The 13584-nt window shown below is 34.8% G+C and overlaps 1 protein-coding gene across 1 annotated transcript in view; it reads left to right on the top strand.

Moving 5' to 3' along the window:
- Positions 1-13584, top strand: part of LOC121374155 (RCC1 and BTB domain-containing protein 1-like) — a 90787-nt gene that overhangs the window by 30994 nt on the left and 46209 nt on the right. The window contains exons 6-9 of the mRNA XM_041501126.1: positions 79-146; positions 5483-5593; positions 6125-6267; positions 7875-8065. Of these exons, the coding sequence (XP_041357060.1) occupies positions 79-146; positions 5483-5593; positions 6125-6267; positions 7875-8065 (513 nt within the window). The remainder of the gene's footprint in view (positions 1-78; positions 147-5482; positions 5594-6124; positions 6268-7874; positions 8066-13584) is intronic.

Below are 13584 nucleotides of genomic sequence, written 5' to 3'. Positions count from 1 at the left end.
ACCTGCTTTTAATTTATTTACCACAGTTTTCGGAAGGGATTATAATGATTAATTCTAAATAATTTTACTGTTATTCAGGTTGTCGACCAGCTGTTGCTCTGGCCTGTGGCCAGACTACATCCATGGCGCTAATGGACAATGGAGAGGTGAGTAAATTATTACAATAACATATTTCCGTATTATACTATGGCATACTGTAGCATACGAGATGGGGGAAACTGGAGGGCTGGGCTGGAGCATCTCCTCAAATTCAGACAGAAAAAAGATAAAGATATTCGGGCAAAATGAGCTTGCCTGAACCCTTTTCACCATGTATTTCCATCATTCTACCCACATTATTGGTTGTAATCCATGTAAAAATTTGTAGTTGTAGCCTTTTGGCAGTAATGTTAATATGAATAATTGTAGTTTTTTGTTTAATTCTGGCAAACATCAGCCTGCTACCACCCACACCCCCTACAAAAATACCCCACCCCCACAACCACCTGTATGTGGGTAGTTAGATTTTAAAATTTAATTTCGAGGACAATAAATCTGAATGAAAATGTAAACAGTTTTGTTGTTCAGGTCGTATCTCTACACAGTGTAAAGTGTAAGTTATTTTTTAATGAAGTTCAGCATATTATTCTCTTTGGAAATTACAGACTGAAAAGAAAAGTTAAAGTTTGTTTTGTTTAATGAAACCACTAATCAAATTAAAAGCACATTGATTCATTAATCAATGGCAAATGGATGTCAAACATTTGATAATTCTGACTCGTAGTATTAGGAAACATGCTACAGTTTTCCACAGGCAGAGAGGCATCTTTTATATGCATTTTACCATGGGCAGAGAGGGATCTTTTATATGCATTTTACCACGGGCAGAGAGGGATCTTTTATATACATTTTACCACGGGCAGAGAGGGATCTTTTATATGCATTTTACCACGGGCAGAGAGGGATCTTTTATATGTATTTTACCACGGGCAGAGAGGGATCTTTTATATGTATTTTACCACGGGCAGAGAGGGATCTTTTATATGTATTTTACCACGGGCAGAGAGGGATCTTTTATATGTATTTTACCACGGGCAGAGAGGGATCTTTTATATGTATTTTACCACGGGCAGAGAGGGATCTTTTATATGTATTTTACCACGGGCAGAGAGGGATCTTTTATATGTATTTTACCACGGGCAGAGAGGGATCTTTTATATGTATTTTACCACGGGCAGAGAGGGATCTTTTATATACATTTTACCACGGGCAGAGAGGGATCTTTTATATACATTTTACCACAGGCAGAGATGGATCTTTTATATGTATTTTACCACGGGCAGAGAGGGATCTTTTATATGCATTTTACCACGGGCAGAGAGGGATCTTTTATATGCATTTTACCACGGGCAGAGAGGGATCTTTTATATGCATTTTACCACGGGCAGAGAGGGATCTTTTATATGCATTTTACCACGGGCAGAGAGGGATCTTTTATATGCATTTTACCACGGGCAGAGAGGGATCTTTTATATGCATTTTACCACGGGCAGAGAGGGATCTTTTATATGCATTTTACCACGGGCAGAGAGGGATCTTTTATATGTATTTTACCACGGGCAGAGAGGGATCTTTTATATGTATTTTACCACAGGCAGAGATGGATCTTTTATATGTATTTTACCACGGGCAGAGAGGGATCTTTTATATGCATTTTTCCACAGAAAGGCAGGGTTAACTATGGTTGAAAAATACCTTTAGCCAAAAATTTAGGCAATTATGATTTTCCTTAGCCAAAATTAAAAGTCTTTAGCCAAATCTAAATTGAGCTAAAATACTCCAATATAGTACTTTTTTAAGCCTTGTTTCTTATAAAAAGAAAAAATAACGATGCCATTTGTATGAAATATGAATTCATATTTTTATTTTTGTATACATGTACATAGATGTAAAACCAGTCATTGCCAAAAGGTATAAACAGCACATGTCAAACATGTTTGTTAGTATTGAATAATATCAGCATAGTGTTTTCCCTAGACATTTTACAAGGCATTGTAGACTAAACACTTTGGGGACATTTTCACTGAAATAGCAATAAATGAATGGCAAAATATAACAGGCATATTTTGTTAAATTAATCATACATTTCTGAGTGTTTTATAAACACAATTTTAGAATTAATTGATGAAAAAGGCTTGTTTAATCTCAGGGCAGCATGGTGCTGATTAAGGCAAGATGGCACTAGACTATTGAGGCATGGTGCCGCACCATGCTAAAACATTCTAGGGAAAACACTATCAGCACTATCAGTCAGTTGTTTTAAGGTCCATTATAATTACGTCAGTTCAGTTTCTCCATCACACATAAGTTACATAAATAAATAACAGGAAACACAATAATAAATACACACTCTGTAAACACAAAATAAAAAAATAAAAAATATATTGTGTATTAATAGCTCAACTAAAACACCTTGGGATGGTGAAAAAACCCAATCAGAATGGGTCCACTGAAGGGGCGGTCGATCATTTGACCCAAACATCTCCTGTGACCCGACCACTCTACCAAATGAACTAGATCTCTTCCTGAAAAGGCAAGATAAGAAGAAAATACGCCAAAATTTAATAATCAATTTCAAAAATGTTTTTTCAGGCCTCTGAAAGAAAGTTTGTTTTGTTTAACTACACCACTAGAGCACATTGATTAATAAATCATAGGCTGTTGGATGTCAAACATTCTGTAATTCTGACTCATTTTTACATTAGCAGCAAGGAATCTTTTATATGCACTTTCCCACTGACAAGAAAGCACACACCACAGCCTTTGACCAGTTGTGGAGCACTGGTTGGAATGAGAAAAAAAACAATTAGTTTAATATATCCACTTAGGTGGTTCAATCCTATCTTGCCTGTCTGTCCAGGACAGAGGGTTAATGGTTAGTAAAAATAAAGTTGGTGTAGTGGCCTTACACCTATCCACTGAGGTGGGAGCCAGTACAAGGATTCGAACCCAGTACCTACCAGCCTTAAGTTCAATGGCTGAACCGGTACATGACCAAGGCCGGTACCCATTTCTTGATTGCACATTAAATTTAGGACATCAAATTGGTGGAGAAGGCAGAAGGTATTAGACATGTAAATTATATGCTTCTTGATAATCAGTTTGACAAGCAGTTCCACTTTCCATCTTATTTTTAAAGTGACAGACCATAGTTTTTAAACAATAAGGCATATTTTTCACTATCAGAGCTGTTTTTCATAACTTAAATTATACATTATTTATATTTTATATGTTAGGTTTTTCATTTCCGTACATCCGATTTGTTTCTGGTCATCCTGAAGTGTTTAATATCACAAAATGATTTTTTTTTTTTTTTAAATTCACATGCATCTGAGAAGTAATGGTTATCACTTATGGAGTCGAGTTCTAGTCTATCTTTAAGAGTATTTCACCGTTTCAATGTCACACTCTCATTTCACTCTAGTTTAACTTTATCCAGATGTACCGGCCTCAGTGGTGTTGTGGTTAGGCTATCGGTCTACAGGCTGGTAGGTACTGGGTTCGGATCCCAGTCGAGCCATGGGATTTTTAATCCAGATACCGACTCCAAAACCTGAGTAAGTGCTCCGCAAGGCTCATTGGGTAGGTGTAAAACCACTTGCACTGACCAGTGATCCATAACTGGTTCAACAAAGGCAATGGTTTGTGCTATTCTGCCTGTGGAAAGCACAAATAAAAGATCCCTTGCTGCCTGTCGTAAAAGAGTAGCCTATGTGGTGACAGCAGGTTTCCTCTAAAAAACAGTGTCAGAATGACCATATATTTGATGTCCAATAGCCGATGATAAGATAAAAAAATCAATGTGCTCTAGTAGCGTTGTTAAATAAAACAAACTTTACTGTTTTTTTATCCAGATGTATTACAGGTACAATGTACATGTATGTGGATTAACTAAACTCAGTGTCCATTTTTATGGGTTGAAACTAGGGCCTGTGACTTAAGAGTATTGTAAATATAAACTTTTAAGAGTGATAATAAAAATTATAAGATTTTATCTTCATTTGTTTCAAGCCTTCTACATTGTTATCAAAACAAATTTTATATTTAATTTATCAGTCTGACAAGGTGTCTAATTTCATGACTAACTTTGGCATACATTTTTTAACATCTATTTCCAGCCACCATTTTATGGTACAGAATGTTTTCTTTGTAAATGTTTTATTTTATTTTATTTTATTTTCATTTTGTTGGTTTATTTTATTTTGTTTTGTTTACTTCACAGTTTATGCTAATTTTAAATGATCTTAATCCCACTTTCCATTGATGTAATTTTGCATGAATTTATCAATACAGAACATTTACATACTACCTTTTCCTTATATGTGATCAGGGCGTTATATCTAACTAATTTTGTCACAACAGGCTTTTTGTCTGTTCTGAACACACCAAGGTCTTTTTAGTGCAGTGATGCTAATAATAGCTCGTAAAGAGTTGTACATATTCAGAAAGGCATTTCAAGTTATTTTAATCCTAATTACAGCTCAACATTTTATTGATTTTTTTGAATTGAAACATTTTGAGGTTAGCATGTTTGTACCTAATTTGGGCATATCTATTTTGGGCACATCCTTTATCACTTCTGTTCAGCTATGGTGCACTCTAAAGCCCTGGCGATTCTGCACTCGGGACACTGAAAAAAGTGTTTCTGGGCTGTGATGTCATAACACGAATTACTACCCATTTGATTAAAAATATATTGGTACATGTACATATCAAAGTGATTTGTCCCACTAGAATGCAAAGTGGGGCTTAACACTACTTGACGTCATCAGTTGGTGCACTATTATGGGTAATAAATAGGATATTAAACTTGTGAAAACAGAAAATTAATTCACTCGGAACAAAAGCACGATACGAAATGGAAGCTTGTTTAATATCCTATAAGTATTTACTGTCAGCTTAAAAGTACACTTTGGCAACATAAAATTTTGTAAAGTAATCTGCTTGCGAAAACAAAGGTATGAAAAAGCTCATTTCCACATGCTGAAATTGTGCACGGAATCGCATTAAAGGGACATTCCTGAGTTTGCTGCAATTTTTAAGATGTTATCTACTAACAGAGACTTTTTAACGATTGTAATTATATATCAAATGTATATGTCTGCATAAAATATTAGTGGTTGTATATTAAACATGTTTCTGATCATTCTAATATTTGTATTAGTTTAAATTTCATTTTATTTCCTAAACTATATTTTTTTTGTGTGTACGAAATTATTTGAAGACAAAATCCAGTTTGGGCTTCTTACAAATATTAAGACAACCAGAAACACATTGAATATACAGCCACTGATATTCTAAAGAAGAAACTATATTTAATGTGCAAGTTTAATCGTAGAAATATTTTATTAGTTGGAAACATCTTACAATGCAGCAAATTCAGGAATGCCCCTTTAATAGAAAAGTGTGCCTAGGTCCTGATTGTGTTTTTTTTTCTTTCCAGCTGTTCGGCTGGGGTTACAACGGAAATGGTCAGCTCGGGGTTGGGAACAACGTGAATCAACCAAACCCTTGTCGAGTCCTTGGAGCTCTCACTGGGCTCATCATCAGTAAGGTCAGTCATTAGTTGTTCCCATGGCAACGGTTTAAACATTTATTCCATAAGTTGTTGCTATGCCTCAAGACATGAATAGCTTTATTATATAACTGTTACAGATAAGTTTGACTTTCATGGGCATTTACCCATTTTAGACAGTTACGGTCTGATCTAGATTAATGTTCGTGGGAATTTATACAAGGGCTATAACTCTGTCAAATATTAAATTTATCCATGTCTGACAGTTATATCCCGTGAACTCAGGACATAGGAATGTTTGTAGGGCCCTGTAAAAGTGTTTATTGGTTTAACAGTACTCTCAGAATGCTTGTTTTTATTCCTTTACTTTTATTTTTATCTCGTAGTGAGACATTGAGGGGATATAGTGTCTTGCTCATATGTATGGTAACCACGGTCATTGTAACAAGGTCGACTGTATATCTTTGCTTGACACCAGATTGCTGTTTTTCCTTTGTGCTGGGGTTTCGTTAAAGATGTATTCATTCTTATTTCAGTCTTGTTTTAGTTTAAGTTTATTTATTGTTTCAGGTTGTTTGTGGTTATGCCCACACAATGGCTCTCACTGACGAAGGAGTTCTTTATTCATGGGGAGCTAACTCTTATGGTCAGCTGGGTACTAGCAGTAAGGCCAATCAAGTTTACCCGACTAAAGTAGACTTCAATTCTGACAGGTAAGGGAGATCACTCTAACTACATGTCTAATGGCTACGGGAAATCATTCATTTCATTTTCATTTTAACTTATTTCCGTGCTTATATCCAATTACGGTTCAAGCACGTTGTCCTGGACACACACTTCAGCTATTTGGGCTGTCTGTCCAGGACAGTGGGTTAGTTGTTAGTTGGTTAGTGGTTAGTGAGAAAGAAAAGCCCTTAAGAACTCACTTGCGGTTGGAGCCGGTACCGGTCTGCGAACACTGTACCTACCAGCCTGTAGTCTGATGGCTTAACCATGACGCCACTGAGGCCGGTGGAAATCATTCAAACTTCAAGTCTGACAGGTAAGGGAGGTAATGGGTATGGAATAAGTTTATTATGAATTAGAATATATCTGAAACTGAAACATATGTCTGAAAGTGTAGGTTAAAAATTTTTTAATTATGAAAAGTTAAATATGTGATTGTGATTGGATCATTCCTTTATAAATTGAATGTTTGGGTGTACTTATGTTGCTTTTTGGGGTAATAATTTGACTTACTGAAACGTATCATAGGGAGACCAGTTTCAGTGAACATAAGCATTCGGTTTTAAAGCATATCAATATTTATAAACAGACAGTTGTTATTCAAATAGCTACCTTTTTATTAGTATTTCTACGCTTCAAATGAGCACTAAACACACATGTGTAAAAAATGATAACATGCATCAGCCGTAAATATTGTTAACCTGTTGCAGTGAGTGAAATGTTTAGTGGTATAGCTTACAGCCAAAACTTTCCAACACAAAACTTTTCAGTATTTTATCAAGACATGTATGTTGTTCAACAAAACATGTACTTATAATAATTTATAAAAAGTATTTTTAATATTTTAAGGCAAATTACAAAATGGAGTCTTCGAGAACTTATGTTAACAGACAACATTTTTGGAAAATGAATATAACAATTCTGATGTCTTGCAATCGTGTTATAAGTTGAGCAAATGAATGGTTATAATCATGGTAAAATTGTTTGGTTAAAAAATATAAGATGCATTGATATCCAGAAAGATTTTTATGTTAAAACATATAAGGACCATATATTTTTGATAATCATGTGTCTTCAATAACCAGATAGCAATACAGCTAAGAACAGACAAAAATAGTTTTAAAATAAAGTTTCCTTTCAAATGACAGTCTTTGAAAATCATAGACCAAAGGTATTAAGAAATGTGACATATTGAGTTCAATCTTACTTTCTTTGCTTGTTTTAAACTTATTTTTACAAATATTTCTGTCAATGTTACAGAAATTTGTTTTAATTTCCCCATGCAAAAGTCAATGACGTCAGAAATATTCAAATGTGCGTACGGTTGCACACAAATGATGCAACCACCGAAACAGGTCCACAGATGATAATGCTACAGATTCACCATTCATCTCATCATCATCCTTATATATTTGAGATGTCACTACTCACATGTCAACGTAATGTTGTCGCTATATTTCAGATTTGTCGAGATAGCGGGATGTCACATCTCACACATATTAATGTCAAGTTTTATCGCTGTATTTCAGGTTTGTCGAAATAGCGGGATGTCACATCTCACACATTAATGTAAAGTTTTATCGCTGTATTTCAGGTTTGTCGAGATAGCGGGATGTCACTACTCGCACATATCGGCGGCGGTCAGTCAGTCAGGCCGCGTGTACATGTGGGGTCAGTGTCGCGGTCAGTCGGTTACCATTCCGATGTTGACGCGCTTCACGTGCACGGACGACGTGTTTGCCACTTTTTCCTCTCCATCGATCAGCTGGAGGACGTACTGTGTGGGTAAGTGGGAAACAAAACACAGAAAAAAATATATATATTGATAAAAATGCAAAGTAGTCGACTACTTTCACTTTCACATAAGAGTGGACACATCCAGTGCCTGTTGTCAGCCCTTGCAATGTTTAATGCCACCTCAGCAAATAGTTTAATTGCTGGCTGTTATGAAACAGCTGTTTGTTTAATGACACCCCAGCACATTGTTTAATTGCTGGCTGTTAGACTTTTGTTTATTGATTTTGTAAACAATTTGGGTTTTTTAACATGCATTGAAATAAACATGGAGGCAGCTATGAATGACACTGTATGAGTTATAAGTTTATGATGGGTGAGATATTTAATAAACATGGAGGCAGCTATGAATGACACTGTATGAGTTATAAGTTTATGATGGGTGAGATATTTAATAAACATGGAGGCAGCTATGAATGACACTGTATGAGTTATAAGTTTATGATGGGTGAGATATTTAATAAACATGGAGGCAGCTATGAATGACTCTGTATGAGTTATAAGTTTATGATGGGTGAGATATTTAATAAACATGGAGGCAGCTATGAATGACACTGTATGAGTTATAAGTTCATGATGGGTGAGATATTTAAACATGGAGGCAGCTATGAATGACACTGTATGAGTTATAAGTTTATGATGGTTGAGATATTTAATAAACATGGAGGCAGCTATGAATGACACTGTATGAGTTATAAGTTTATGATGGGTGAGATATTTAATAAACATGGAGGCAGCTATGAATGACACTGTATGAGTTATAAGTTTATGATGGGTGAGATATTTAAACATGGAGGCAGCTATGAATGACACTGTATGAGTTATAAGTTTATGATGGGTGAGATATTTAATAAACATGGAGGCAGCTATGAATGACACTGTATGAGTTATAAGTTTATGATGGGTGAGATATTTAATAAACATGGAGGCAGCTATGAATGACACTGTATGAGTTATAAGTTTATGATGGGTGAGATATTTAATAAACATGGAGGCAGCTATGAATGACACTGTATGAGTTATAAGTTTATGATGGGTGAGATATTTAATAAACATGGAGGCAGCTATGAATGACTCTGTATGAGTTATAAGTTTATGATGGGTGAGATATTTAATAAACATGGAGGCAGCTATGAATGACACTGTATGAGTTATAAGTTTATGATGGGTGAGATATTTAAACATGGAGGCAGCTATGAATGACACTGTATGAGTTATAAGTTTATGATGGTTGAGATATTTAATAAACATGGAGGCAGCTATGAATGACACTGTATGAGTTATAAGTTTATGATGGGTGAGATATTTAATAAACATGGAGGCAGCTATGAATGACACTGTATGAGTTATAAGTTTATGATGGGTGAGATATTTAAACATGGAGGCAGCTATGAATGACACTGTATGAGTTATAAGTTTATGATGGGTGAGATATTTAATAAACATGGAGGCAGCTATGAATGACACTGTATGAGTTATAAGTTTATGATGGGTGAGATATTTAATAAACATGGAGGCAGCTATGAATGACACTGTATGAGTTATAAGTTTATGATGGGTGAGATATTTAAACATGGAGGCAGCTATGATTGACACTGTATGAGTTATAAGTTTATGATGGTTGAGATATTTAATAAACATGGAGGCAGCTATGAATGACACTGTATGAGTTATAAGTTTATGATGGGTGAGATATTTAATAAACATGGAGGCAGCTATGAATGACACTGTATGAGTTATAAGTTTATGATGGGTGAGATATTTAAACATGGAGGCAGCTATGAATGACACTGTATGAGTTATAAGTTTATGATGGGTGAGATATTTAATAAACATGGAGGCAGCTATGAATGACACTGTATGAGTTATAAGTTTATGATGGGTGAGATATTTAATAAACATGGAGGCAGCTATGAATGACACTGTATGAGTTATAAGTTTATGATGGGTGAGATATTTAATAAACATGGAGGCAGCTATGAATGACTCTGTATGAGTTATAAGTTTATGATGGGTGAGATATTTAATAAACATGGAGGCAGCTATGAATGACACTGTATGAGTTATAAGTTTATGATGGGTGAGATATTTAATAAACATGGAGGCAGCTATGAATGACACTGTATGAGTTATAAGTTTATGATGGGTGAGATATTTAATACACATGGAGGCAGCTATGAATGACACTGTATGAGTTATAAGTTTATGATGGGTGAGATATTTAATAAACATGGAGGCAGCTATGAATGACACTGTATGAGTTATAAGTTTATGATGGGTGAGATATTTAATAAACATGGAGGCAGCTATGAATAACTCTGTATGAGTTATAAGTTTATGATGGGTGAGATATTTAATAAACATGGAGGCAGCTATGAATGACTATGAGTTATAAGTTTATGATGGGTGAGATATTTAATAAACATGGAGGCAGCTATGAATGACACTGTATGAGTTATAAGTTTATGATGGGTGAGATATTTAATAAACATGGAGGCAACTATGAATGACACTGTATGAGTTATAAGTTTATGATGGGTGAGATATTTAAACATGGAGGCAGCTATGAATGACACTGTATGAGTTATAAGTTTATGATGGGTAAGATATTTAATAAACATGGAGGCAGCTATGAATGACACTGTATGAGTTATAAGTTTATGATGGGTGAGATATTTAAACATGGAGGCAGCTATGAATGACACTGTATGAGTTATAAGTTTATGATGGGTGAGATATTTAATAAACATGGAGGCAGCTATGAATGACACTGTATGAGTTATAAGTTTATGATGGGTGAGATATTTAATAAACATGGAGGCAGCTATGAATGACACTGTATGAGTTATAAGTTTATGATGGGTGAGATATTTAATAAACATGGAGGCAGCTATGAATGACACTGTATGAGTTATAAGTTTATGATGGGTGAGATATTTAAACATGGAGGCAGCTATGACTGACACTGTATGAGTTATAAGTTTATGATGGGTGAGATATTTAATAAACATGGAGGCAGCTATGAATGACTCTGTATGAGTTATAAGTTTATGATGGGTGAGATATTTAATAAACATGGAGGCAGCTATGAATGACACTGTATGAGTTATAAGTTTATGATGGGTGAGATATTTAATAAACATGGAGGCAGCTATGAATGACACTGTATGAGTTATAAGTTTATGATGGGTGAGATATTTAAACATGGAGGCAGCTATGACTGACACTGTATGAGTTATAAGTTTATGATGGGTGAGATATTTAATAAACATGGAGGCAGCTATGAATGACACTGTATGAGTTATAAGTTTATGATGGGTGAGATATTTAATAAACATGGAGGCAGCTATGAATGACACTGTATGAGTTATAAGTTTATGATGGGTGAGATATTTAAACATGGAGGCAGCTATGACTGACACTGTATGAGTTATAAGTTTTGTGATGGTTGAGATATTTAATAAACATGGAGCCAGCTATGAATGACTCTGTATGAGTTATAAGTTTATGATGGGTGAGATATTTAATAAACATGGAGGCAACTATGAATGACACTGTATGAGTTATAAGTTTATGATGGGTGAGATATTTAAACATGGAGGCAGCTATGACTGACACTGTATGAGTTATAAGTTTATGATGGGTGAGATATTTAATAAACATGGAGGCAGCTATGAATGACACTGTATGAGTTATAAGTTTATGATGGGTGAGATATTTAATAAACATGGAGGCAGCTATGAATGACACTGTATGAGTTATAAGTTTATGATGGGTGAGATATTAATAAACATGGAGGCAGCTATGAATAACTCTGTATGAGTTATAAGTTTATGATGGGTGAGATATTTAATAAACATGGAGGCAACTATGAATGACACTGTATGAGTTATAAGTTTATGATGGGTAAGATATTTAATAAACATGGAGGCAGCTATGAATGACACTGTATGAGTTATAAGTTTATGATGGGTGAGATATTTAAACATGGAGGCAGCTATGAATGACACTGTATGAGTTATAAGTTTATGATGGGTGAGATATTTAATAAACATGGAGGCAGCTATGAATGACACTGTATGAGTTATAAGTTTATGATGGGTGAGATATTTAATAAACATGGAGGCAGCTATGAATGACACTGTATGAGTTATAAGTTTATGATGGGTGAGATATTTAAACATGGAGGCAGCTATGACTGACACTGTATGAGTTATAAGTTTATGATGGGTGAGATATTTAATAAACATGGAGGCAGCTATGAATGACTCTGTATGAGTTATAAGTTTATGATGGGTGAGATATTTAATAAACATGGAGGCAGCTATGAATGACACTGTATGAGTTATAAGTTTATGATGGGTGAGATATTTAAACATGGAGGCAGCTATGAATGACACTGTATGAGTTATAAGTTTATGATGGGTGAGATATTTAATAAACATGGAGGCAGCTATGAATGACACTGTATGAGTTATAAGTTTATGATGGGTGAGATATTTAAACATGGAGGCAGCTATGACTGACACTGTATGAGTTATAAGTTTATGATGGGTGAGATATTTAATAAACATGGAGGCAGCTATGAATGACACTGTATGAGTTATAAGTTTATGATGGGTGAGATATTTAATAAACATGGAGGCAGCTATGAATGACACTGTATGAGTTATAAGTTTATGATGGGTGAGATATTTAAACATGGAGGCAGCTATGACTGACACTGTATGAGTTATAAGTTTTGTGATGGTTGAGATATTTAATAAACATGGAGGCAGCTATGAATGACTCTGTATGAGTTATAAGTTTATGATGGGTGAGATATTTAATAAACATGGAGGCAACTATGAATGACACTGTATGAGTTATAAGTTTATGATGGGTGAGATATTTAAACATGGAGGCAGCTATGAATGACACTGTATGAGTTATAAGTTTATGATGGGTGAGATATTTAATAAACATGGAGGCAGCTATGAATGACACTGTATGAGTTATAAGTTTATGATGGGTGAGATATTTAATAAACATGGAGGCAGCTATGAATGACACTGTATGAGTTATAAGTTTATGATGGGTGAGATATTTAATAAACATGGAGGCAGCTATGAATAACTCTGTATGAGTTATAAGTTTATGATGGGTGAGATATTTAATAAACATGGAGGCAACTATGAATGACACTGTATGAGTTATAAGTTTATGATGGGTAAGATATTTAATAAACATGGAGGCAGCTATGAATGACACTGTATGAGTTATAAGTTTATGATGGGTGAGATATTTAAACATGGAGGCAGCTATGAATGACACTGTATGAGTTATAAGTTTATGATGGGTGAGATATTTAATAAACATGGAGGCAGCTATGAATGACACTGTATGAGTTATAAGTTTATGATGGGTGAGATATTTAATAAACATGGAGGCAGCTATGAATGACACTGTATGAGTTATAAGTTTATGATGGGTGAGATATTTAAACATGGAGGCAGCTATGATTGACACTG

This window comes from Gigantopelta aegis, chromosome 1, assembly GCF_016097555.1.
Source record: "Gigantopelta aegis isolate Gae_Host chromosome 1, Gae_host_genome, whole genome shotgun sequence".
Classification (NCBI taxonomy): domain Eukaryota; kingdom Metazoa; phylum Mollusca; class Gastropoda; order Neomphalida; family Peltospiridae; genus Gigantopelta; species Gigantopelta aegis.
This window is presented reverse-complemented; position numbering and strand designations above follow the sequence as displayed.